A 26928-nucleotide genomic window follows, 5' to 3' on the forward strand; every position below is an offset into this window, starting at 1 on the left:
TTGTGTTTCTATTCGAATAGAGATTCTTCCCATGTCGAAAGATTTAGGAGACTAAATGTCTTGTTGTGGAAAACACCAAAATCTCATGTGTATTATAGTTATACCACACATGCATAAAGACATTTAGACTCTTTAAACCTTAGAAAATCTAAATAGACAAGTAATCAAGCTTTAAAATTTACATTGTTGAAAAACTAAAGGTACTTAATTCATAAAGAACTACTGCAACCAACACATTTTATTTATCCATCTCTTCCAACACACATACGATTCTACTAGTCTTGAAAATGTAGATAGGTCGACTCTACAACATCAATTCCCCATGGTGATGATGCATCGGATGGACTCGCCCCGCAGCATGTAGTCGAACGCCTTGTTGATCTCCGAGAAGGGAACACGGTGCGTGATGAACTTCTCCAGCTGCAGGTCCATCTCCTGCAATGCCACACAAATCCAACTCGAGGATGTAACCATGAACTTTTTGCAATTACAATGACAGGCTATTTATAACAAAATAAATAAACCCAAACTAGTTCAATCCGACTCTAAATTCGTATCATAATTAAATTTCGATTTCGAATTAGTTAAGGTTCTACCTTCTTCATATACTGTTCAACAACAACTGGAATATCTGTCCGGGGCTTGTAATTGCCAAAAAAGGTTCCCTTGAGAGTTCTCTCATTCAGCAAATTGAGGGGATGCGTTTTGAATGCGTCGTCCTTGTTAGGAACCCCAACGAGCACGGCCACGCCCCAACCCTGCCAACGACCATGACATATTTAACGATACTACAGAGCATTCACCACAGTACCACTAGAAAAACAGAATAGGAGAGAGAGTTACATCATGAACACATTCGAATGCAGATATCATCGCGTTAACATTCCCTGTGCACTCGATGCTACGGTCGACTCCACCATCAGTCATCCCAACTAGGACCTGATAATCCAGCATTTATAGTTCTTATTATATATTGATATTACCATATAAAAAGAAACCAATTATATATAAAACCTCTTGTATAGGCTTGTCATGATCCTTAGGATTCACAAATTCGGTAACACCGAATTTCTTTGCTGTGGAGAACAAAGGCAATAGTTAATTCGATATTAAACAGGACATGCTTGGAAGATTGGTTATGATGAACCTTCATCAAAGCGATTTGTGTTTAGATCAACACCAATGATCCTTGCAGCGCCAGCTATCCGAGCCCCTTCAGCAGCCTGAAAATTGACACACAATAACACGTTCGAAAACTAAACAAAGGCGCGCGAAAATGTGGAAATTCTTGATACTCACAGCAAGGCCAACAGCCCCCAACCCAAACACAGCAACGGTCGACCCTTTCGTTGGTTTGGCAACATTCAGAGCCGCCCCAAGTCCTACATTCCCCAAATCCACAACTCAATCAATATCAACAAACCAAATAATCGAAAACACAACACATTTTCTCAATCTACATCATCTACATTACGAGACCTGTGGAAATGCCACAGCTGAGAACACAGACTTTATCCATTGGGGCGGCCGGATTGATCTTGGCGAGGCAGCCAACGTGGACCACTGTGTACTCACTAAAGGTCGAGGTTCCAACAAAGTGGTATATTGGCTTCCCATCTTTGGAGAACCTCGCCTTCCCATCCCCGATCATCACCCCCCTATCCGTGTTGATCCGGAGGAGGTCACACATGTTGCTCTCAGCTGATTTGCAGTGGCGGCACTCCTTGCACTCGCCCGTGAACACGGGGAGCACGTGGTCTCCTGGGGCGAGCTCGCTCACACCTTCACCTACACTCTCCACAACTCTATATACAACAAACAAGTTAAAACATCACCACCATCACGAAAATGTACAAATTCTTGACATGATCGTATACCCTCCTGCTTCGTGGCCAAAGATGCGAGGAAACAGAGGTGTTTGTCCCTACACAATTTCACGACAAGATCAAACCAAATTTACTTAAAATTGAATGTAAGATTAACCATGTATATATATATACCTTGGCCTCCCAGAAATAGACATCAGTGTGGCAAAGGGAGGTGAACAGAATCTTAACACGGACTTCCATTTTCTGCGGCGGCGCCACCTCGACTTCCTCAATCACCAAAGGCTTCCCTGCCTCCCATGCCACCGCGGCTATCAAACAAATTCACACTATTAGTAACACCCTAAGTCCCTAATCAATTCAAATTAAATCACATCGATAAATCCTACTCACGTATCCCCTGATAATAGAAAACATTGTCAATATATTACTAAATATATTAGCTCAAAAAATGCATAGTTAACGGAATTTATTGCTAATGACTGCATTAGCAACTTTAATCAGGCAAAATATCACCATCTATGTATTTTTTTTTGAGGAACCATCTATGTATTTTAATCTATGATTTTACAAAAATTAAAATTCAAACAACAAATTCAGAAAAACTTCAAAATCACAGAGACAACAAAATCACACATAGACAACAAAATCAGATCATTATTCGAGCAATAACCAGAAAATTCCATATCAAAATTGTTGTAGAAACAAAATATTAAGCTGCGCAACACGTCAAAATTGTAATAAACAAATCACCTTTGCAGCGAATAACTTGGCCATTTGTTCCAGACATTTCTTAAATTCCTTCACTGATTAACGTCTACAGCTCCAAAATAAGTTTTGATTTTTTTGCACTTGTCGATCGGTGCGGATATATACGAGTATATATATAGGCGCCATAGAGGTGGTACGTGGAAGCAATCCCTTGCATCACAGTTAATAAAAATAGGAGAAAATCAGTGTGATTTGAGCGCTACGTGTGCGTCAAGAAATGAAATTTGGAAATTGGAAGAGACACAATCAATCTCATTTTTGGACACAAATCAAATGATGCTAGCTCAGCTTCCAATTTCTTCGGTTTCTATTTTTGTAGTCGGATTTCTCTGTTTCAAAAATCGTTATTTTGCTTGATGAAAAAGCTTAACATAAATAGGTGAATTCGTGTTCGTTAAGATAATATTCAATCCAATGAAATACTCCCTCCGTCCGCCAATGAAATAGCTTAACATAGTATATTTTTTTTAGACACGTATTCATATGAAATACTCCCTCCGTCCGCTAATTAAAGACCTATTTGCCTTTTTGATCCGTCCATCAATTCAAAGCCTATCTATGTTTAGTAAGTATTTATTCATATTTTAATCACAAAAGTACACTTTCTCCACCCAATTTATGCCTTTTTGCTTTGACTTTATTAAAATGTGGGTCCATTAATTTCTCCACTCAACTAATAAAAATACATTTTTTCTTAAAATCCGTGTTTCTTCTCCTAGGCCTTGAATTAGTGGACGGAGGGAGTAATATACTCGCATGGCCATTTGAAGAAGGAAACACAATATTTGACCACTAATTGAAAAAACACAAAATCTGACAATTTTTTACGTTTTAGGATTGCCCTTAATTAAGGCGAATCAGATTCGAGTCGGATTTAGGTTTGGGCGCAGGTTAGGCACACATGACATTATTAGTGTTATTAGTGTCATATAAGTGTTGCACGAATGATACTTATAGCCATATTAGTGTCATACGAATGATACTTATGGTCAAATGTCATTAGTGTCATACACCCGTGTGCTGATATTATTTAGACGAATACAATTATATGATCATTTTGAACACTTCCCCGTAGAGTTTAGATTATCCATTTAGAGTTAGATTCCATATTTAGAGTTTAAGGTTTAAATTCTCCATTTAATGTGCTGCACGAATGGTACTTATGATCATATTAGTGCCATTAGTGCCATATACTCTTTTATGTAGTGTTGCACGAATGGTACTTATGGCCATATTAGTGACATATACTCTCTTATGTAGTGTTGCACGAATGATACTTATGGCCATACATGATTTTTTTTTTTCAGTTGGCACATATGGCACTAATAGTGTGCCATATGTGCCTAACCCGCGCACAAACTTGAATTCGGCTCGAATCTGATCCACCTTAATTAAGTGCAAAACAATCTTTACACGTAATAAATGGTCAATTTTAATATTTTTTCAATTAGTGGCCAAATATTATGTTTCTTTTTTCATAATAGTTATTTTGAAAGCATTCTCTATTCATATTATATTTGAATTAACTCAAATTGGCATTTTTACTGTAAGTATTCGAAGATTTTTTGTGTGCGTCAGTGTGTGTATTACTTGAAGAAAGAGGGAAAATATTTGTATGATTGAACTATTTTTTCCTCCTAAGAAACATGGAATTAATTATGGCTTTCTTATACTTCCTCGTCTTAAGTCACTTATTTTTGACACGTATTTTAAAAAATTAATGAATAGTATTGGATATTATTGTCAGTGGATTGTGGATATGATCCTCTTTTAATTGTATCTTTTGGTCGATTGATGAGAGATGAGTTGTGTAAACCCTATCATCAAATATGGATGTGGCATATTTTTTGTGTACGAACAAAAAAGAAAATTGTGGCATAATTTTTGTGGACGAATGGAGTAATATATTGATACCTTTTAATATATACATTTATAGGAGAGGGTCAGTTTTTTTCATATGTTAACTAAAAATAAGTATGAAGTATTGATCTTTACATGATCTACGATTATCATAACAAGAAATATTAATATTATTAAATTAAAAGCATTAATATAAAAAGAATATTGATGCATGTATATATAAAAAAATTAATTATATACATAAGGAGCTTATAAAATGCACATAACTAGGGTTAGGTTTGATTTTTTTTTTTTCCAAAAGAAATATTAAATTGCACACATAATGTATAAACTGAACATCATTTATGAGATTGAGAGTTAGATGAAGTTCATACATAGTTAGATGAAAAAAGATAATTAAACCATGTGTTTCTCTTCACAAGCCCAGCAGTATATAATATAGAAGAGTAACTGGCAAAGAGACCAACATTCCAAAAATGACCCTGCAAAAATAGTATAATTGTTATAAATTATTTTTTCACGAGAACTTTAAGTAATTTTGACTAATTATGATATAAGTATATTAAATGAGAGTTTACCCAGTACTTAGTATGTCTGGGTGTAATCCATATTCTCGTGCAAATACAAATGGGACAATTCCCTGCGGCAGAGCTGCCTATATTTGGTGAGAAAAAAATAAAATAAAATCAGTCCAAAAAAATTAAATATCATTATAGTCTTCTCAACATCTAGCATATCTAGCAATTTATCTAGTTGATAATCAAAAAATAGGAGTACTATCTTTACATCGATTAAAAGAGCAGATGATTTCTAAATCAAGACGAGTAACAAAACAAATTAATTTCGTTATCAAAATACGAAGAATGGGACATAATAAATAGATTAAAATCGTGCACAACTTTATGTATTAGGTAAAACGTACCTGAACCATGGCAGCATGAAGATGCACGCCCCTGAGCCCGACGACGACGGAGGCGGCGGACATCACCGCCGGGCCGGCGATGAAACGGATGGCCATAGATATCGCAGCCAATTTTGTGCCACATGCTATTATCCGAGGCTGAAGTGCCATGAACAATCCTGAAGTAACAATTTCTTGTACATTTTATTATATATAAATCTTTATCCATCGCACCTTTATAGGCGTGATTAAAGATAATGTGTGATCTTATTATAAACGATCACTACTTAAACATTAGCAATCAAATTTCAAGAATTTTGTTGCTAATATTTATTAGCGACGGATAAATGACGGATGCATTTTGAATCTAAATTTTTTATCGCTAAAACATTTAGCGACAAATTTAGATTTTTAGTCTATTTTGGCAACATAATTTAGATAGGTTGTGCTTAATTGACCAAGTAATAGACAGGAATAAAAAAAAAAAAAAAAAAAAAAAGAGGAAGAGAGAGAGACATTACCTAAGCTGAACATGGCCATCCCAAGCCCTGCATCAGAAATGAGTTTGATTGAGTATTTCACCAAACTTGGCATCCCTATATTCCATCTGTATTTTTTGATCACACAATAACATCTAGTTAATTCATTTACAGCAAAATTTATATTTTTGCAATTACAATTAGAATTTATTTAAAATAAATGCATTGGTGCAACCTGGTGTGTGGAATGTGCCTTTCATTTAAATATACATTCCATTGTATTTTGATTGTTTAGTGTACATGCATGCACACATGACATATTCTCCATTGATGAAATGAAATACGAGATGATACTCTCTCCATTCATGGAACATTTTTCTATTTTTTTTTAATTCGTTCCCAAAAATATTTCCTACTCTTTATTCAGTTATTGGGATATTAATTTACTATCACTCTTAAAATTTCACATATTAAAAATATTGATATTAGTGGATTCACCATTTTTTTATTAACTAACATCATTTTTTTTAAATTAGCTCTCTTCTACACTTACTAAAATACATAACTAAATTTTTATAAAAATGCGTAAAACTCAATAGGAAGATATTTGATGAACATAGTGAGTATTATCTTTTAATAAATGAACATTCTTCATCTGTTTTATGTATGTATAAAAATACATACATACATTGCATACGTATATGTATGTTTTTATAAAAGTAATAATATAGTGAAGACTTACTTGAAAGATATTAGAGACCACAAAAGGCCTAAAACACTTGAATAAGTATTTGGATTACGAGAAAGCTTCCTTCCAACCATAGTCAAAATTAGTCTTAGCATAACCAGAGCACGTGGCATCTCTTGATTGGTTGTTGCACCGTATATTCCTGCTCCCTCCTGCACTTCAATCTTTCCGCAGTCTCTGAAGCTAAGATCTTTTTCTGCATTAATATCAACCCAGTTTATATTAGCTTACGAAATTTAATTAGTCTTTAATTAAACTAATTACGAATTTTTAATTATAACATATAATCAATTCTATCTAAAGAATGGTAAATCATAATCACACATTTATATAGACAGTTATGCTAGGAAACATTAAATCCACAAAGGAATTTTATGAATCCCTTTTTGTATTATAATTAGTTTTTGTTTAATAGATACACTTAAATACGGTCTTGCTCTCATGTACTATCTTGTATCGAAAAAATTATCATACAATCATATAATCATTTTTTATAATGTAATACTAACTTTTTGTCCAATATATATTAATTTTATATGGTAAAAAAGAATTCAAATCATTCGAGGTAAATGAAAAGAAAGAAAAATGAAAATATGGGAATGGCGCAATAAGCACTAGAATTGACAAAGAGCGAGAAACATGTATAGTGGGAAGATCATCAAAATGTCTTTACTACATAATTCAAATGGGGAAATCATTGAAATCCCACATATCAAATCCCAATTATAACACACGTGCTTTTTTGTAATAATGTAATCCATTAATAAAAGTTTTTCAACATCATTTTTTGATCCCAAAATCCAACCACCAACGGACTAACCCCACGTAAGAAATAAGTACATGGAGTATATAAAGAAACAAAGCTAAGAAGAAAAAATATATATATATATAGGCAACACCCTACTCTAGCCAAAACCTTTTAGTTATAGTAAATTCTAGCCATACAAATAAAAATATGGAAATAATAGCATTTTTGACTGAAATACCCTTTTAGTGTGTAACAGTATAAAATACTCTATTACACACATTTTATAAGCGAAAAAGTGTGTAACAGTGTAAAATACACTGTTACACACTTTTTCGCAATCACACACTTTTACGTAATTACACATTTTTGAGAAAAAGTGTGTAACATTGTAAAATACACTATTACACGATTTTTGAAAAAGTGTGTAACAGTGTATTTTACACTGTTACACACTTTTTTGCAATTACACACTTTTACGTTATTACACACTTTTCCGAAAAAGTGTGTAACAGTATTAAGGGTATAATTGTACATTTACATTAAAAAAGGCTAGTTTTTCCATATTTTTATTTGGGTGGACATTTTTTCCTTTTCTTATCCAAGAAGTGCTAATTGAGCCCATTAACTCTATATATATATATGGAGTATTTTTCTTTCTCCCTTGTTAACTGAAAATATTTGTGCTAAGAAATCCCAAAAATTTATAACCATAAAACATATCTCTGGGAGGTCCAGCACCCCCAACCCAAAGTTTATATTCTTTTCTTATCTTATTTAATATTTTATAAAGAAAAACGATTTTAACTCTAAAACTATTTTTACTTGAATTATTTGAATATTGGTCCAGCCAAGTTTACTCTTTCACGTGACCAAAACTATGTGTCTCGGCACAAAATATGAGAAATTAATGAACGCAGGCACTTTTTGGGAAAGGGGGAACATTAATAGTAACTTTATGAAAAGATCAATAAATGAAACAGGAACATAGTATGCAATTAGTATGAAATTAAAAGTAAAGAACCTTTATAATTATCATAATCCGAGAGCATTGTAACACCAAAAGTTTATAGGTTTTGCTTCAGTTACAAGCGAACTTCATTGAAGTTCAACTAATTTTAGAGACCACACTAATTAAGATGAGCCCCACATATAATATTGTACGTTAATTAACCATCCATTCTTTCACGAAACTTCGTACAATAGGTTAATCATTTATTTTAAATTGTTGTATTTTTTTTTTCAAAATTGTGCAAATCTATCTTTTTTTCTTTTCTTTCTTTTTTTAGATATCAATTGCAACCGCGACTTATAATTAAGTGTGCTATGAATAGTCGAACATATATAAAAAATGTTAGTGAACTCAAATATATCTCATGAGTTATAATCAAAAGTTCTAAACTAAATTAATTTAATTTGTAAAAATTGTATAGTCCTACTCTCTCTCTCTCTCTATGCGGAGTATATTAAAGTGACAAAGTCGGTTTCCGTTATGCATAATTATATTGGCAATGCATGTGACATAAAAATCTATCTTAATTCAAGTAAAAGTTCGAGATCTATACAATTATAATAATTCCTAATAAAAATCAAGCTCAAAACTTTTGCTAATAAATAGTCCACAAATCTATAATAAAAAGAGGATTATTTGCAAATTTTGGTTTCCCTATTAGTATATTATTATTATAGTATCTTCAGTTTAAGAGCAATAGTATAATATACATCGTATTTATTTTTTATATCTATTACTATTATATCCTTCCTTTTTTAGTTTATGAATTATTATATTAATATGTAATTCTCCCTCTCAAAAAAAATATGTACGTATTTCTCCTGCTTCATTTTTTTATAAAAAAAAATCTTATTAACAAAATTAGATGTTTGTATAGGAAAAAAAAATGAGGCATGAAAGTGGTCAAGTCAATTCGTGTCTGGTTAGACAAAGGAAAGTATTTGACAGAATGAAAACAGAATCTTGTGACAAAAATGTACGTGCGTCCATGACAATTGACAGCTACGCCTCTCTGCATGCACATATACCCAACTGTTCCTGTTCCCCTAATTCAATTTTTTTTTAATCTCATTATTATTTATAAGTATACATTGAAAATATATTAGCCAAAAATTATTTATAACTTTTAATAATTGAATCACCGACTTCACCGTTTTAAGCCTGAATGATCAGCTTCATTTCATGTCACTATATACAGTGCTCTATACTACAGAAGAGATAATGAAAAATTTATTCAATTAAAAAAAAGATAAGAAATACTCATTATAAAATCACTCATTTTAGTGTGAAATGACAAAGTGTTCTTGTTTAATAGATTCGAAATTTCATTTTATTGTTCTATATTATTCAAATCACAAACTCAATGAAATGTGAGTCGTCGAGCGTTAGTGGTGGTAAATGTGCTAACGTTCGATATGTTCGATGAATGCAAGTCGAGCATTTTAAAAAAATACACTAATGCTTGACATACTTGATTATTGCGGATCGGGCATCAGTAAAAATATATTAATGCAGTAGAGCATTTTTAAAAAATACACTAATGCTCGATATACTTGACTATTGCGGAGTGACCACTATATATGGCGAATTTTTTTCTTGTAGTGAATATAGTATAATTTATATATTTTATAAAATGTGGTATTTTTTACATTTTATCTTTAAATTAAAATGTGTACATATAATTTTCACCCTACTATAAAAATGTATAAAATACAAAATTATAGGCCTTTAAAAAAAAGAATCACTTATAATATTTAATACTATAATTGTGACGTATTTTCTTAATTTAATTTAGTGCTGGATATAATATAAATCATGAAGAATATGATTAATGGGAATTGCATGCAAAACGGTAACATTTTACGTACCGCAAACATCAGCGCTGAATTCATTCCCCTCCGTCGGCGACTCCCAGACCATCTTCACCGTCGGAGACGGCTGGCGGAAGACCTTCCCCGGCGGTGGTGGGCTGATGGCAGAGATGTCGAACTCGTTGAAATTGGAGGCTCTCGGAGTCGGCTGCAGCGAATAGGCGTCCGACGAGGCGTAGCCCGACAGCCGCGGGCTGACGGGCCGGAGCCCGAACCCGAACTCGTGGGGCGTGTTGATGGAGAAGATTTCGGCGTTGGAGAGGTTGGATGCCCTAGGCGTGAGGCCCATGGAGGAGGAAGGGGCGGCGGATGACGTGGACCGTCGGATCCGGACGTGAATGCGGCCATTGTCGTCGATCTCCGAGTCGGTGCAAAGCGGGTCCCGTCCGTCGAGGGATATGACGTCATTGTCGATTTGGAATTTAGTTATGGCTGCCGCCGTCTCACCGGGAAATTGGGTTTGGATTAATATCTTGGCTGCCCTATACTCGAAGAGGAAGAGCAGTAGAGTGTACCTAAAAAAGAGATTTGAGAGTTTAGAAAAAAATATGAAAATTTGACGTAAAATATTCATAGAGGATTAGTGAGTTTCACTTAATGTCAATTTTATATAAAAAATAAATATTGCACAAGATGTAGTTTTTTTATATTTTATTCAATTCCTATATAATTTTAGTTATACTCCTATAAGATTTTATAATTAAATTAGTTTTTTTGGGAACATTTAGTTGGCTTTTTTAATCAGTTGATCATCGATCGACATCTCATTTTATCAATGAACGTGTGACAGACAACGACATTACAATAGATTTTGAAATCAAACAAATGATGATTAAAGAAAAACAAAATTGGGCAAGATTTTCTAAAGTTTGAGGAATCCAAAGGCGAAAGCGACAGTGTAAGGAACGTAGTGGAGAGTGGTCAAAGAAAAGGCCATAGAAATGAACAATCGCATTCCTGCATATTCAAAATTATATGTATGGCTAAAAAATAATTTCACTTTATGCCTGCCCCCCATATGTTTGACTTATGTTCCCCATCTTTTGCACCTTGCTTTCAACCGAAAACTTTACTCACTTTCGTACTAACATTTTTATTTATTAACAACAACAGTACTCTTAAACTTACCAAACTTCGAATTACAAGCTCTCTATAGCCATTATACCTTTTTTTTTTTATCTCAATATATTTAGCGACATTACATATTATCACTTAATTTGACCCCTATACATGAATAGGCTTAAACACATTAGTATGCTTCAAATATTCGCACTACAAAAAAAGTTTATATTAGTGACGTAGGGTTTGGTAGCTAATATTCGTATTTGTTTGACTTGAATGTTATGCGTTAATTAGTGGTACGTACCAGATGATGCATTGGAGGACGACGAGCTGGACCATGAGGGTCTGCGTGAAGTCTCCATACATAGCTCTAAGCAAAGGGATGCCCATGACCAAGGTGTTGGGCAGGGTGGAGACGGAGAAGAGCGTGATGAGCCAGTCGAGGCGGCCGCGGCGGCAGAAGCAGCACCAGGCGGAGAGCGAGGCGAGGACGAGGGCTTTGGAGAGGGTGTCGGCCAATATGAACTTGGTGTCCATTTGGTAAGGGTTGTTGTGGGCGATGAAGTGGAACGACAGCACCGGCACCGCGAACACCGCCACGAACCGGTTCACCCCGGAGCACTGCTCCGCCGTGAAGATCTTCCACCACCTCACCGACGCGTACGCCACCAGCATTGCGAAGTAGAGCGGCACCATCGCGCACATCACGTTGTATAAGTCGCCGCCGCTTATCATCTCGCTCTTGATGTGGAGTGGAGGAGTGGTTGTGTGATGTGCCCTACTGCAATGGAGATTTTCTTTAGTGTGAATTGAGAGGGGGTGTTATATAGGTGTTTTCTAGTGATTGAGTGAGTTTGTGGGGTTTGGGGGATTTAATATCTAGGATAAATTGATGAGAATTTGCCGTTATTTTTAATTAATGTGTATTGAATAAACTCATGTCTTATAGAAACTTTAAAATATTCATTTTATTGCGACACGGTTCCAATGAAATAATTATTCGATTATTGGTGCGGTATGTATAACTATTGAGCAGTACTGTTATTTGAACATAATGTATCCAGATATAAAATAGTCAAATACATATATATATATACATATATATATATATATATATATATATATAGATTTATTTAAACATATAGATTCAAAATAAAAGAGGATTTAATTAGTTTTATTATTTTGTCCACATTATACCTAAAAATATTTTTTTTTACTTTTTATATTTTTGTACATAAAAAATAATACTACTAATTTAAAAAATAATACTCCAAATAGATAGTAAAAGTTAACTAACTAATTATTTTAATAATTTTGAACCAAATTTTTAATAAGTTAATATTTTTATATATATTTAATCATTTTATATCAAGACGTATTATGTCCAAATAGCATTATTGATAACTATTACAATATTGGATGCGAATGAGTATACATATGTTTTAGTGTATATAATATATAGAGTTCCTTTTAGATAAATTATAACATCATGAATTTCACCAACTAAAAAAAAATACAACGTCACGAATTACAAAATAATACTCCCTCCGTCTTCATTAACATTTTCATTTCGATCTTTTTATTTTGGTCCGTCCCTAAAACATAGTCCTAACATATTTTTGGAAACAATTCTACTAGCTATTATCTAACTTTACAATCATACTTTTTGTGGGATGCATTCTTAATTTACTCATCGAATACATAATTAATTTTTATTAAAATTAGTGCTATTCAACAGTACTAACAAAAGTCGGAAGAATTTGTATTTTTTTGGATTAGCTGGTTTAATTTAATTAATTTTTAAACTCATAAAGTTTTAGTGATTAGCTAGTTAAAGTCAAGTAATTTATGATATATTTTGTATCATAACAGCAAAATTACATAATTATATATAGCAGCGCAACTTATGATTCGTACTAAGTCATTATAAAATATCCAAATTCAGAATGAGGGGTGACTTGATAATTGAGTCACTATATGAGTCGATATTAAGTCAATTATTGACTTTAGCAAATAAATCAAGTAGCAACAACACTCTCCAATATTAATATAGAATATGCTTTCAATAAAAGAACAGGTAACAAATTTAGTACATAAAAGTTATTTTCTGTTATTTTAATCTCGAAATGATATACTATCAAAGTCAGAGAATATAGTATAGTTCATGGGTAGATATAACATCCTTTTTTGGTTGAATCCTATTACATAAAAATGCATTAAAAAAATAAATTAAACAATTGAAACTTAAATATTTGATCCTAGAACATGGCCGAATTTTATTGCGCCATCATTTATTCGTGCACTCGAACGTTTGTTCAATGTTATATATGATGAAAAGCTTTTAAGGCGTGCAAAATGAGGTCTGAATGTTATATACTCGAATTCTATCCCCGATCATTGTTATCAAATTCATATTTCTTTTACCTTTTAATTCCCTCCCCCCGCCCTTATTTTTCACTTTTATTAGAGCATCAGCAGTGGAGTTGACCTGATAGCTGACCTGATAGAGGAGAGACCACATTAGGCCAGTGAGACTTCAGTGGGATGATATGATAGCTGACCTGATCTTTTTAGTTTTGATTATTATATTTTTCATTTAATTTTAATTGCAGAAATTTAAATAACACAATTGACTTCAAATTAAACTTCATTTAATTTTAAAAATCCTAAAGATTACATAAAAAATTACATAAATCTTAAAAATCTAAAGACATCCTAAATTAACTATTCCGGATCTAGAGGTCCGGAACGTGCCCAAACGTGCTCCTTCAAATCACGTTGGAGCTGAGCATGCATCTGTCTATCTCGAAGAATTGCATCTCTTTGCACGTATTCCTCGAAGCAAACCGGTGTTGCTCGAGCACTCTCGGATGAGTCACTGCTAGACGCCCCGTGTCCTGCGTCGTCGTCTCTCCAATGGTCAGCTCTATTACCTTTGTTCTCCACATTAAATTTTCGGAGCCATAGAAACAGACGAATGATACAATTGATAGAAAATTGATACTTCAAGGTTTAAAAAAATATTTGCGATAGTTCAGGATATAATTGACAGTGTAAAAATAGTTTGATGTTTAAAATGATATTTACCCTAAATAATATATATATATATATTAAACAAAATTTAAATATAAATAAATTTCAAACAGTATATTTTAATAAATAAATAAATATTTCCATACACAAACATAAATAAGAAGTAATGAAGAGAGAGAAAATAAAAATATTTTAAAATTTAAAATTTTCATAATTTATTTATTTTAAATTCATTTTTGATGATATTTACACCATATTAACGATGTTGTCTCTAACTTAAATTTAAGATGCATGTATATTGAATATTTTTTTCATTAATTAAATTTGATGATGCTAAAAAAAATTAAAAAAAAAGAGAGAAGACAGAGAAAATTGGCATGAGAAAGAGAAAAAAATAGTAATAGAAAAACTGATGGAAGAAGAGAGAGAGAAAAAAAATAAACGAAAATATGGAGGAAAAAAAGTTTCAATTTTTATATTATATAGATTTATTTTGAATAATAATATACTTATTTCCCTTTGTCCTCATAAAATGTACTATGCAAAAATGAATAAAAAAACACGTATGTTTATATAGATGGTAAATTACTATGCAAAAAACGATTTATTTAATGTATACTGTACTGTCCGGTGGCTTTGAGATTTAATTTTCCTCCAGAAGAAAAAAAAAAAAAAAGAGGTGTGTGAAGCTAAAGGGTGGACATGTGTATTTATGGAGTCCAATCAAAATGGTATTAATTGGTAAATACCATTTAATACTCAAAGGTAGGTAGCAATAGTAATTTTTTCATACAAAAAGTTGATTTAACATCTTCTAACCATTGTACCACGGTGAGTTGGCCAAAAAAAAAAAAAGGAAGATGACGGCTGAATTTAGGAGCAATGTTCAAACACTCTCCCCTCTTCCCACATTTTCAAGAATTTAAAGGTAAAACTCCAGGGATCTTCTGTTAAAACTGGTTAAATTAAATATTGATAATGGAGTTGCTTGTATAGGTATATTGCTGCAGAGACAGATTTATAAAAGTTGATAAGTTTATAAGTTTAAATTTTTAATGTGGGCTTGGGCTGATGTATCGTTGTTAAAGTTACTTTTGTGGATCTATTGTTGCTACCATCCTAATGTTCGCAGTTTTTACATGCCAATTCTAATGTAAGTTTATTAACAAATCAAGCCCTAACCTTTTTAAATTTTTTAACAAATATATTTTGATTGTTGAGGATTCTTAACCATTTCAAACATTCGGATGTACAAATTTTCCATATTTATCAAGAAGTGAATCGCGTGGCGGATTATTTATCTTTGCGTTTGAATGAGGAGGGTTGGTGGCCTGCTGCTATCCCGAAGTTCATTCAGCTTGTGCATAAGTTGTTTTAAGAGGTTATAAACTCATATTCAAAGTGTTTGACAGTTTAAGAACTTATAAGCCCCTAAATTCAAAGAGAAGGGAAGGCGGCGGCTCGGTTTCAGCCATCAACCACGGCGCCAATTCACAGAGATAAGAGGTCGGGGTTTCCGGCACAATCGATTCAATTTCAAAGGGATGATCCATGGAGTAACACAACAATGGTAGATTTAGGAAGAACAAGATAGAGACGATGCAAAGAGAGAACACTACAAGAATCTGGCCGATTACCGACGGAAAATTCCGTCGGTAAAGTCAAAAATTCCGTTGCTAAAAACTAATACCGACGGATTAACGACGGCGCGCGTACGTCGCTTAAAATATGGTCGGTAAAATTTTTACCGACGGAAATTAAATCCGTTGCTAAATTACCGACGGAAATAGCAACGGAATGCCCGTCGGCTGCGAGGGGACGACGACGGCGTCGCCTAGACTTAACGACGGAAATAGCAACGGAATTTTCCGTCGCGATTAGCAACGGAATCAAATTCCGTCGGTAAATTTCGTGCGGGTATTAGCAACGGAATCAAATTCCGTCGGTAATTTTCGTACGGGTATTAGCAACGGAATCAAATTCCGTCGGTAATTTTCGTGCGGGTATTAGCAACGGAATCAAATTCCGTCGGTAATTTTCGTGCGGGTATTAACAACGGAATTAAATTCCGTCGGTAATTTTTAATACAATTTTTTTTTAATTTGCATTATACAATTTAACGACGTCCTGTTACACGCTTCTTTTCAACTATATAACCATCAATATCGAAAACACCAAATGAAATTTAAATTAGCATTCGAATAGTCATAACTTAACAAAATATTCAAGTGTTCACAAATATATAATAGAATTATTCAAGTATTCAAAATACAAAAACACAACATAATCAAGATGATGGTCCAGTGGGTGGAGTGGGTCCAGTGGGTCCAGGTGGAAGCCTAGCCAATATCTCCTCGAACATACGCTGCTGAGCCTGAAATCGAGCATCGGTCTGCTCATCTTTCTGCCTCATCTCCTCCTTTTGACGTGCTATCTCCACTAATGCATCCTGTAATTGCTGCTCCACGTCCATAAATCGTTGAGGATCGACAAGAGGGCCCTGAAACTGAGATGTACCACTCGACTGCTCACTACTCCGTAAGCTGGCTGCAAGTCCACCAACTCCAAACATTCTCTTCTTCTTGTCGAGTCCACCAACAGCCTCCACGTACACCTTGTTCATATCGATCTCTGGCGGATCAGAATCATCATCCACAGTCTGACTCTGAGAAACAACTATATCCTGCACTTTTTCCTACAATACGCATCAGGAGTTAGTACTTAAGAATTTGAGCAACAAATATAATAATTGAATAAGTAATTAAAACTTTAGTACATACTCCAATCCGTCTAGACCTCTCGTCTGTATAAGTGCCATCCTTGTTCTTATGAAGGATCTCATAAGCATCATACAAACATTCAGTCGGCTCCACTCCTTTTCTCTTACCCTTTTAAAAACATAACAAATATAAAATTTTAAATATGAATGTCAATGAAAAATGCAATATGAATACAATTTCAACGTACCACTTCTTCAGCATACTGAAGAATAGACCTCGAACCTCCTTTGTGCTTCGCTTGACCAGTTCCAGGACCTAAAGGCTCAGACATCCTACACTTTTTCGCTATCTCTGATTTGGCTTTGACTTCATCAGAGTCCCAGTACTTATTCCAATTAGGCCAGTGGTCCTCGTGAATAAAAGGAGGCCTCTTGCTCCTCCTTTCCTTGATGTCATGGACAAAATCACTATACCTCCGCGCAGCACAAGCATGCCAAAGCTTGTAGACAGCCGACTCTATCGCCGCATCCCATGTGAAATGTTTCTATTTAAATAACAAAATAAAATACATTTATAAACACTAATTAATATGTATATGTTTATTGTTAAACAACTTGTATTAAATTATATTCATACCTTGAATTCCTCAAAGTACGCCGTCTTAACACTAAGTGGAGTGAGTTTCCAACTGTAGCCTTCTGGATTTTGAACTTGCTTGAAAATCTTAGTGACTACGGATGGAACCATCCCCAAGGGATGTAATTTCCTACAATTAATATTCAAAATCATTAGAACAGAAATATCATTTATTAATTCATAAGATTGTATAACTATAAAAATTATACCCATATTTGATGATGAGTGTAGTACGTCCAGTCTGTGTAGCCTCTGATGCCTCAGTAGGGACCGATGCCGAAGATGAAGGTGAATGAGTCAGCTGTATATCCCGTACAGATGCAGCAATCCCTCCATCTGATCCTGTGGATGATGTAGGGTGTCCTGCGGATGATGCAGCACCCCTACCACTAGAACCTCCTCTCGCACTAGAACCTCCTCCCACCATCTTCAAAAACCAAAGAAAATTTACTATTAACAATTGTAAACAAAAATCCCTATCATCACATAAATAAATTATCTTCATATAAAGGCAAATAAACTAACTCTAATAGTCATCATCATCATCATCGGCATCATCATTATCTTCTTCTTCACTAATCACTGTATCTTCCTCTTCTTCCTCTTCATCATCCATATCTATCAAGTCGCCACTAGGATGAACTATGTTGGGTGCATCATCTGTAATTGTGTGTATTGAGCTCATAAATTCATCTTGAAAGGGTTGGTCGACCTCCACAGTAGATGCTTCAGTTGGTACTTCAACTTTAGATCTAGCTTTTATCTTACACACCTCCCACCAATCTTTTTTAGATTGAGTTTTACTTGGATAAGTACAATAGTACACTTGAATTGCCTGATCTGCTAACACAAAAGGTTCGTACTTTCCATACTTTTTGGTGTGGTTTATAGACACCAATTTGTATTGGGGATGCACCAATGTCCCATTCCGTCCCGGATCAAACCAGTCACACTTAAATAGTGTGGTTGTCTTCTTTGGCAGACCTTGATACTCAAGCTCACACACCTCTTCCAAACGACCATAATAATCAAGCTCGCAATTATTATCTGCACCCCTAATGCACACTCCACTATTCATAGTGGCTCGAAATGTACCATGTAAAAGCGTATGAAATTTGAATCCATTAACAAAGTAGCCGGGATATGTTGATATCATTGTTAAGGGCCCTCTAGAAAGACTAATAAGGAACTGATTCGTCACATTATTAACAGGGTTCGCCACCTAAAATATTGGAACAACGGATGAGTAAGGTAAAAAGGTTGGAAAGTAATTTGGAATGGAGTACTAAAATTGGCAAATAAAACTCACGTATGATTCGAACCATCTCGAAAATTCAGTTTCCATCTTACTATCAATTTCCCCCTCAGACATCCCCAATATGCGCAATGATTCGACAAATAACCTTGAAGCATATAATGTGTGAGTTAAATTCATATGTGAAATATCTCTTGCCAATATCTCTTGCCCAGATTGAACTTGAGGTGGTTGTGCAGTAACCACCTTATTTTTGATAAAACTTTTCTTATCCCTTCGGAAAGGATGATTCATTGGTAGAAACTTTCGATGGTTGTCAAACCATGATTGCTTACCACTATGTGATAAAGTGAAAGCTTCAGTTTCATCCATACAATGTGGACAAGCTAATCTTCCAGCCGTACTCCACCCGGATAACATTGAGTAGGCAGGAAAATCGCTAATTGTCCATAGTAAAGCTGCTCGCATATTGAAATTTTGCTTCAACGACACATCATATGTAAGCACACCCACATTCCATAATTGTATAAGCTCTGCAATCAATGGTTGTAAAAAAACATCTAGTTTTTCCTTTGGGTTGCGTGGTCCAGGGACCAAGATTGTAAGGAACATAAACTGTTCCTTCATACACATCCAGGGTGGGAGATTGTAGGGTGTAACAATCACTGGCCACGAGGAATATTGCTGGCCCGATTGACCAAAAGGTTGGAAACCGTCTGTGGATAAACCTAACCTAACATTCCTCACCTCTGTTGCAAAATCAGGAAATATATCATTCAAATGCTTCCAAGCAGGTGAGTCTGAAGGATGGCGCATAACCCCGTCATCTATAGATGATGCATGCCAACGCATGTTTGCTGCCGTGGCTTTAGAAGCAAATAATCTTTGTAAACGTGGCGTTAGAGGAAAGTAGAACATTCGCTTTGCTGCTACTAATGTCTTTCCACTGCTTCTGGAGTCTCGATTGTTATTTTTGTAACGAGACTCGCCACAGTACTTACACTGAACCAAATCCCTATCATCCTCCCAATAAAGCATGCAATTATTTGGACAACAATCAATTCTTTGCGCAGGTAGCCCCATCCCACTCAGTAACTTTTTAGTGTCGTAAAAATTAGTAGGAGCCAAATTATTATCAGGAAGGATCTCTTTTATCAACTCAAGCCACTGATCAAAACATCTTTCCGACATATTCCCCTCTGCTTTTAAACTCATTACACGAGCAACAAGAGACAATTGTGAATGAGTTTTGCAACCGGGCCACAACTCTTTATCCGCTGCTTTCAACATATTATATAACAATTGGGCTTCCGGATTTGGGGGTTCTTCGATGTTTTGAATGTTATATTGGGATGCAGCAATATCCATAACCATATTCTGATAATTATCTTCATTAGCCTCTTCTTCTTCAAAATTATGATATTCAGTCGTGACCATTTCAATTTCACCATGAAACCTCCAAATATGGTAATCCCGCACAAATCCGTTCTTTGCAATGTGATACTGAACATTATTTTTAGTATGGAAACGTATATTATCGCATTTCCTACACGGACACCTAATTTTTTCACCATCCATTAAATCACGTCTACTGTTAGCGTAATCAATGAAACCTTGAAGACCTCTTTGAAAATCGGGATTCAAAGCTCCATCAGATAGAAAACGCCGATACATCCACTCACGATTTTCACTCATTTCTACAATTTGGTTCATTTAAGTATGTTAGAAATTTAAAATCTATTGATTTTTTAAGTATGATAATTAATATAACACATGTTGAACACAAAATCTATAAATCAAACACAAAAGCACATACGCGGCTCCAAGCCATCACCACAGCAACAAAATGGGATGGAACACAGCCATCCCCCAACCTAATCTCCATTTACTACCTAGATACATGCTCATCTAAAATATATATAAAAAAAGAATAAATACACTTACATACATGCTCATCTAAAATTTTAAAATCTCACAATGGCTACCATTTGAGCCATACTAACATTTCAAAAGATAATGTAATGAAAACTTACTTGTTTTGTTACTAGCTTTTCTTTTCGATCACCTTGACTTCTTTTTTTCTTCCTCAAGAAGCAATGGTGGAGTGAAATACTACAAATGAGAATTAATCCAAAAAAGAATTGATAATTATTCAAGAACCAAAGTATATAGAATTATAATTTAATAAAACTAACAATCAAGTTTATTTTTCTTGAAAATACTATAATTCAATCAAGTTTATTTTTCTATTTTAAATCCAAATCTTCTGATTATGAGGAATCAAGTTAGATATTAAAAAATGATTTTAGCATAACAAGATAAGATGTTAAATCTTTGCGGATTCAAACGGCCAAGAATATAATGGACTCAGAAAACTACCATTGGCGCCATGAAATGAATTATAAATCCAAGATTTTAATTATGGATTCTCAACTACGAAAGGTGCCTTTGGGTTTCTGTTTCTTATTGTCATTAATTTCTTGGTTATATCAGTTTCGACAGTCATGATCACTTATTCTGTTTGCAAATTCCAGAATATGTTCTACATTTACCCATTAGTAATATAGTGGCTAGTGTTATTCTCTCATTTCACTTCTAATGTGTATATTTGTCATGGAAACCTACACAGTAGTATGATATTTTATACATGAAACACAATATATGTTCTCATACTGTCTTCCAATAGCCACAAACAAGAGTCTAAAGATCATTTCTCTACCAACGATAATGTATATATCATTTTAAAATAACAGAGACCAGTAACCGCAAACCATTAAGGAATATACTCATGCAAAGCTGGAATCATGTGCCTTAATTTCAAGTGCTTCACTGATGTCCCTTATAGTTAATCCTTTTCTTCACTCAAAAGCTCCAAACATAAGCAAATAATTAATGGAAATTAAAAAAAAAATACAAACCTATGGAGGAATCCGACGGACGCAGGCAGCGGAGGAAGAGGACCGGTGGCCGCGGAGGAGGAGGACCGGTGGCGGCGGAGGAATCCGGCGCTGGCAGCAGAGGACACGGCGCCAGGGAGGGGCGGGGCGAGCAGCAGCGCGGCGTGGGACGGGCAGCGGCGCAGGGCGGGGCGAGCAGCGGCGCAGGGCGGCAGCGGCGCGAGGCGGGGCGACCAGCGGCGAGGCGCGGGGCGGGCAGCAGCGCAGGGCGCGGACCGGCGCGGGGCGGAGCGAGGCGGGCAGCAGCGCAGGGCGCAGAGCGGCGCGGGGCGGAGCGAGGCGGGGCGAGCAGGGGCGCGGTGGAAACGGCGGCGTGGACGAGTCGCCGGAGGGGAGCACGCAGCGGGAGTCGCCGGAAATGGGGAATCGGAGGGGGGAAATTTGGGAATTTTGAGAAATAGAAGTGAAAGTGGTGTTGAAAAAATGAAGGAGGAGGCGCGGTTCATTCACCTTTTTTTTAGGGCTCAGCAACGGAATAGCAACGGAACGTTCCGTTGCTATTTAGCAACGGACGTGAATTCCGTTGCTATTTAGCAACGGACTTGAATTCCGTTGTTATTTTTAAAATAAATATTTTCGGTTATTTGAATTAATTATTAGCAACGGAATAGCAACGGACAATTCCGTTACTATTTAGCAACGGACGTGAATTCCGTTGCTATTTAGCAACGGACTTGAATTCCGTTGTTATTTTTAAAATAAATATTTTCGGTTATTTGAATTAATTATTAGCAACGGAATAGCAACGGAAACTTCCGTTGCTATTTAGCAACGGACGTGAATTCCGTTGTTATGTTTAAAATAAATATTTTCGGTTATTTAAAATAATTATTAGCAACGGAATAGAAACGGAAAATTCCGTTTCTATTTAGCAACGGACGTGAATTCCGTTGTTATTTTTAAAATAAATATTTTCGATTATTTAAAATAATTATTAGCAACGGAATATCGTCCGTCGGTAAATAGCAACGGAATGTTCCATCGCTATCTGCAATTTTTAAAATCGCGGAAATTAAAAAAAAGAAATAACAACGGAAATATTTCCGTCGGTAATTTTCCATCGGGAATCCGTCGGTAAATCCGTCGCTATGTATGAAAGAGTATTTCCGTCGTTAATCCGTCGTTATTCGGTCGTTATTTTGTAACGGAATTAATTCCGTCGGTAATTCCGTCGGTGTCCGATAGCTTTTCTTGTAGTGGAAGAACCCGATGAAAAAGCCACAGGCTGCCACTACCCATGCGGCGCCGGCCGCCGCAGCATCGTCAGCCCAACTTCTGGCCTCTGACAACCTTCCCCTCTCCTCGTCACTCATCCCCAAAACCAAAGGTAAACAAAAGAATTTCACAGATGGGCTCCAATTCAGAGATTTCGAAGCCTGACGCTTCGGATTCCGGTCGGAACATGTCCGATTCAGAGAGATCGAAGCCCGTTGCTTCGGATTCCGCCAGGTACGACGCCGATTCAGAGAGATCGAAGCCCGCTGCTTCGAATTCCGGCATCGTCGACTCCAACTCAGAGAGATTGAAGGTCGGGAATTCGGCCGGACACTCAAAATGAAGACGAGAGAGAGAGAGTTTCATGGAATTCGGTCGGACACTCAAAATGAAGACGAGAGAGAGAGAGAGTTTAATGAAGACGAGAGAGAGAGAGAGAGTTTCATGGATAATTAGGGGAATGATTAGTTAGTTAATTAAATGGGGTAAAAAATGAGGTGGGATAATTAATGGCAAAGGGTAGTAATTTAAAGTAAAGAGGGAGGGTAAAATGGTACAAAAAGGCAAATGGGGCTTTAATTCGCGGACAAATATTTAGACGCAAATGGGGCTTTAATTCGCGGACGGAGGGAGTATTCAATTTGCCATTGTGGTTTGTCCACATAAAATGTATTCAGTTTATTTTTGGTAAGTTTTCAACTCAGAATAAAGTGAGAGCCTTACCCCATTCACAACACATTCAACAACTTTATTAAAACTCGTGTCATTTAGAGATTGATACTTTTATAAGGACGGAAGGAGTATAAAATTATAACACCCCCTTTAGGTAAAAAATTATACATTGTTCAAAAACAAATGTGATGCTCGAAATTTTATATGAATATATCCAAATATTTTATTATGTCAAAACAAATGAAGTATAAGATGGTAAATGAAGCTCATCCCTTCATTATACCTCAATACAAACACATCTTGAGTGTCTTGACAATGAAAAATAAATACTAAGGGTGGAAATTTGAAATACCCACTTTTTTTCTTTTTTTTTTGAGGAAGCAATACCCACTTTTTGATAACCTTTATGTTAAAAGTGGGTGGTTTAATTTAGGGTTTAACACAAACTAATGAAATATAGTTTATACTTATTCTGTTCTAATCGACTTAATCTATTTTTAAAAATGATTATTTATAAAGGTAATAAGATGTATGAAATCATGTTTAATTTAGTTTAAAGTGATCACATATATATATCAAATCCAATGAGATAATTAAAAAAGTACAAGTCTAACATGTCAAGTTAACTGATGTGGTGGTGAGGAAGAATGTTAGTGATAGTTGAAACTTTTCTAATGTCTACAAAGTTGTGCAACTTTAGAAAGGGAAAGGGTTGCTTTTTAAAAATCCCATCCCCTTGTTTAGCATTCAATTCTAAATATTTTATTCATCATATCATAATTGGAATCAATATTTAAGCTTGAGGATTGTTCATTTTTCAACTTTTTTAATTCTTAAAAAAGGAATTCCTGTAATATCTAAAAAAATTATTACTCTTTCCTTTTTGCTCATCAAAACTAAGTTTAACATAATACTTCATCCGTCCGCGAAATGAGTACCCATATTTCTTTTTTAGTCCGTTCATTTTCCTCTTTTGGCAAGTGTATTCCACATAACCCTTTAATTAATACCCTAAAAAAGTGAGACCTTTATTCCACTTACACAACACTCAATATATTCCACTTACACAACACTCAATGTTTTAACGTAATTTAATATAATATTAATTTTTTAGATACTAAACTATAATTGTGTTGACATATAGTAGTACTCCCTCCGTCCCAAACGAAATGTCCTGTTTTTCTTTTTGGGCTGTCCCAAACGAAATGTCATGTTTCCTTTTTTGGCAATACACTCTCTCTCTATACTTAATATTTAAATAATTTTCACAAACCCACTTTATCTACTTTATACACATTTCTTAATCTCCGTGCCGAAAAGAAATAGGACATTTCATTTGGGACGGAGGGAGTACTATATAACTACTTTATCCAAATTATAATTTATATAAGAATTTAAGGCCTTCTATCGGTAAAAAAAATGAGATTATCGCATAAAAAATGAGATTATCGCAAATATTTTGAACGATATACAGTATTTTTAGTATATATTACTAATAGTTGAGCTATTAAATCAAAATTTTGGCTCCTCATTGATTTATTCAACCATGCTCAATTTATATTTATTTTTTTCGATCTCTTTCCAATTGTAAATGATTTAAAACTTTATTTCTATATTTATATACATTAAATTTCGATATATATTATTATAGATAAAATTTATTAATAGACCAACGCTTAGAACTCACTTCAATCTATCAAACTATGAACGAGATGATGCTTACAAGTCAATTATATAGTCTTTCAAGTTCTACACGAGATGATGCTTACAAGTCAGTTATAGTCTTACAAGTATTTTGGCTTCTAACAATATGATGCTCACAAATTAGATATAGTTTGTCAAGTTCCAAACAAAATGATGTTCACAACTTAATTTCGGCCTTTGAAGCTTTAAATGAGATAATGGTTAGCACTCAGCTCCAGCCTTTCAAGCTCCAAGTGAGTAATGCTTAGAACTAAGCTCTGTCTATCAAACTATAGACGAGATGATGTTCACAAATCAGTTATGGTCTTTCAAGCTCCACACAAGAAGATGCTCACAAGTTAGTTATAGTCTTTCAAGCTTCGCACAAGATGATGCTCACAAATCAGTTATGGTCTTATGAGCTCCAAATGAGATGTTGCTTACGAGTTAAGTTTTATCTTTTCAAGAATAAGATGAGATGATACCCATAAGCCAAATCTCATATAACAAGCTTCAAAAAAGATAATGATTAGAAGTTCAATGTACAGATAAGATGATGTTCAAAAGTTTTGTAAGGTTCCGATGAGATGATATTCATATATAAGACATGGTCTTAAATTTTGTCTATCAATTTATAAAAATTACACTCCTGAAAATTAGTAATTTTTTTATATATAATTAACAAAAAAATACGATGTGTCAATTCTTCATCATATATTATGTCAAATAGACCTAAATCTTTTTCTTATTATTTTTTAAAATCGTCAAGCTTACATCAACTTTTTATGAAATTTCATCAAATAATGTATAAAAAGACAATCTATTTTAACTCTCAATAAAAACTATAACTAGCCAAAAGGCTGATCTATACTAGCAATTTATTTTGATAAAATAAAATAAAATTTTTAAATAATTTATATAAAAATTATTTATATGTTGTAATAAAAAAATATACAATAATAATTACAACATAAAGTGGCTCCCCGTCGAATTTCGACGGTTACACACTAGTATTAATATAAAGATGTAATCAAATGCGGAATAGGGAAATAGAAAGGGTGAAAAAATGGAGTTTGGTGGAGTGTTGGATAATAAGCGGCAAAGTTTTGACAGTTTGTCTTACATAAGCGACCATTTGGAAAGCGAAAAGACAGGTGGTGGCGTACAATTGGGCCCATCAACCCTCCCACGCATGCGCCGGCCCATCAAATTGTCTTGTCTTCCCATACTAGTCCGTCCACCTATGCGATACACGATGGGTATCGAGATCAAATGATATATTTAAATAAATAAATATAAATATTAAAAATAAAATTAAAATATAAGATAATATAAAATATATTTTAAAAATAAAATAAAATAATTCGCATCAATTAAGATTCAAATTAAATATTTTGTAATAAGCTTTAATTTAAGATTCATATTGAAAAAAAAAATTATAAAATAAATTTGACCATTTTTAATAAATAAAAAAATAAATAA

General features: G+C 34.6%; 4 protein-coding genes across 4 annotated transcripts; all 4 read right to left on the reverse strand.

Annotated features, from left to right (window-relative positions):
• Window positions 1–137: 137 nt before the first annotated feature.
• LOC130992820 (alcohol dehydrogenase 1) lies at window positions 138–2936 on the reverse strand. Its single transcript, XM_057917573.1, has 10 exons — window positions 2580–2936; window positions 2001–2137; window positions 1878–1924; window positions 1480–1805; window positions 1300–1382; window positions 1148–1223; window positions 1015–1076; window positions 844–939; window positions 597–758; window positions 138–435 (listed from the first exon to the last, which is right to left on the reverse strand). The coding sequence occupies exons 1-10, from the start codon at window positions 2614–2616 to the stop codon at window positions 313–315; spliced, it is 1149 nt and encodes a 382-aa protein (XP_057773556.1). The 5' UTR covers window positions 2617–2936; the 3' UTR covers window positions 138–312.
• A 1841-nt stretch (window positions 2937–4777) lies between these two features.
• On the reverse strand, window positions 4778–12125 carry LOC130992462 (auxin efflux carrier component 6). The gene is made up of 7 exons (XM_057917101.1): window positions 11580–12125; window positions 10211–10728; window positions 6580–6781; window positions 5880–5965; window positions 5380–5537; window positions 5036–5112; window positions 4778–4939 (listed from the first exon to the last, which is right to left on the reverse strand). Exons 1-7 carry the CDS (start codon window positions 12008–12010, stop codon window positions 4873–4875), a joined length of 1539 nt encoding a protein of 512 aa, XP_057773084.1. The 5' UTR covers window positions 12011–12125; the 3' UTR covers window positions 4778–4872.
• Window positions 12126–16473: 4348 nt separating this feature from the next.
• On the reverse strand, window positions 16474–18091 carry LOC131009825 (uncharacterized). The gene is made up of 5 exons (XM_057937231.1): window positions 17874–18091; window positions 17665–17794; window positions 17276–17572; window positions 17089–17196; window positions 16474–17003 (listed from the first exon to the last, which is right to left on the reverse strand). The coding sequence occupies exons 1-5, from the start codon at window positions 18089–18091 to the stop codon at window positions 16596–16598; spliced, it is 1161 nt and encodes a 386-aa protein (XP_057793214.1). The 3' UTR covers window positions 16474–16595.
• Window positions 18092–18190: 99 nt separating this feature from the next.
• LOC131009831 (uncharacterized) lies at window positions 18191–22755 on the reverse strand. Its single transcript, XM_057937237.1, has 3 exons — window positions 21838–22755; window positions 18974–21031; window positions 18191–18886 (listed from the first exon to the last, which is right to left on the reverse strand). Exons 2-3 carry the CDS (start codon window positions 20630–20632, stop codon window positions 18191–18193), a joined length of 2355 nt encoding a protein of 784 aa, XP_057793220.1. The 5' UTR covers window positions 20633–21031; window positions 21838–22755.
• Between the last annotated feature and the right edge of the window lie 4173 nt (window positions 22756–26928).

This window comes from Salvia miltiorrhiza, chromosome 1 (assembly GCF_028751815.1).
Source record: "Salvia miltiorrhiza cultivar Shanhuang (shh) chromosome 1, IMPLAD_Smil_shh, whole genome shotgun sequence".
NCBI lineage: Eukaryota > Viridiplantae > Streptophyta > Magnoliopsida > Lamiales > Lamiaceae > Salvia > Salvia miltiorrhiza.

Bases quoted from the DNA above. Each gene is read 5' to 3' on its own strand.
- LOC130992820 (XM_057917573.1), bottom strand. From the start codon at position 2,616: ATGTCTGGAACAAATGGCCAAGTTATTCGCTGCAAAG. The intron at 1,077-1,147 runs GTTCATCATAAC...TGTTCTCCACAG, and splicing joins CACAAATCGCTTTGATGAAG to CAAAGAAATTCGGTGTTACC. The intron at 759-843 runs GTAACTCTCTCT...GGTCGTTGGCAG, and splicing joins CATTCGAATGTGTTCATGAT to GGTTGGGGCGTGGCCGTGCT.
- LOC130992462 (XM_057917101.1), bottom strand. From the start codon at position 12,010: ATGATAAGCGGCGGCGACTTATACAACGTGATGTGCGCGATGGTGCCG. The intron at 6,782-10,210 runs GTACGTAAAATG...ATATTAATGCAG, and splicing joins ATTCAGCGCTGATGTTTGCG to AAAAAGATCTTAGCTTCAGA. The intron at 5,538-5,879 runs GTAATGTCTCTC...TTGTTACTTCAG, and splicing joins GATGGCCATGTTCAGCTTAG to GATTGTTCATGGCACTTCAG.
- LOC131009825 (XM_057937231.1), bottom strand. From the start codon at position 18,091: ATGGTGGGAGGAGGTTCTAGTGCGAGAGGAGGTTCTAGTGGTAGGGGT. The intron at 17,573-17,664 runs GTATGAATATAA...TTATTTAAATAG, and splicing joins CGTACTTTGAGGAATTCAAG to AAACATTTCACATGGGATGC. The intron at 17,004-17,088 runs GTATGTACTAAA...TGCGTATTGTAG, and splicing joins AGAGGTCTAGACGGATTGGA to GAAAAAGTGCAGGATATAGT.
- LOC131009831 (XM_057937237.1), bottom strand. From the start codon at position 20,632: ATGAACCAAATTGTAGAAATGAGTGAAAATCGTGAGTGGATGTATCGG. The intron at 18,887-18,973 runs GTGAGTTTTATT...CCAATATTTTAG, and splicing joins CGAGATGGTTCGAATCATAC to GTGGCGAACCCTGTTAATAA.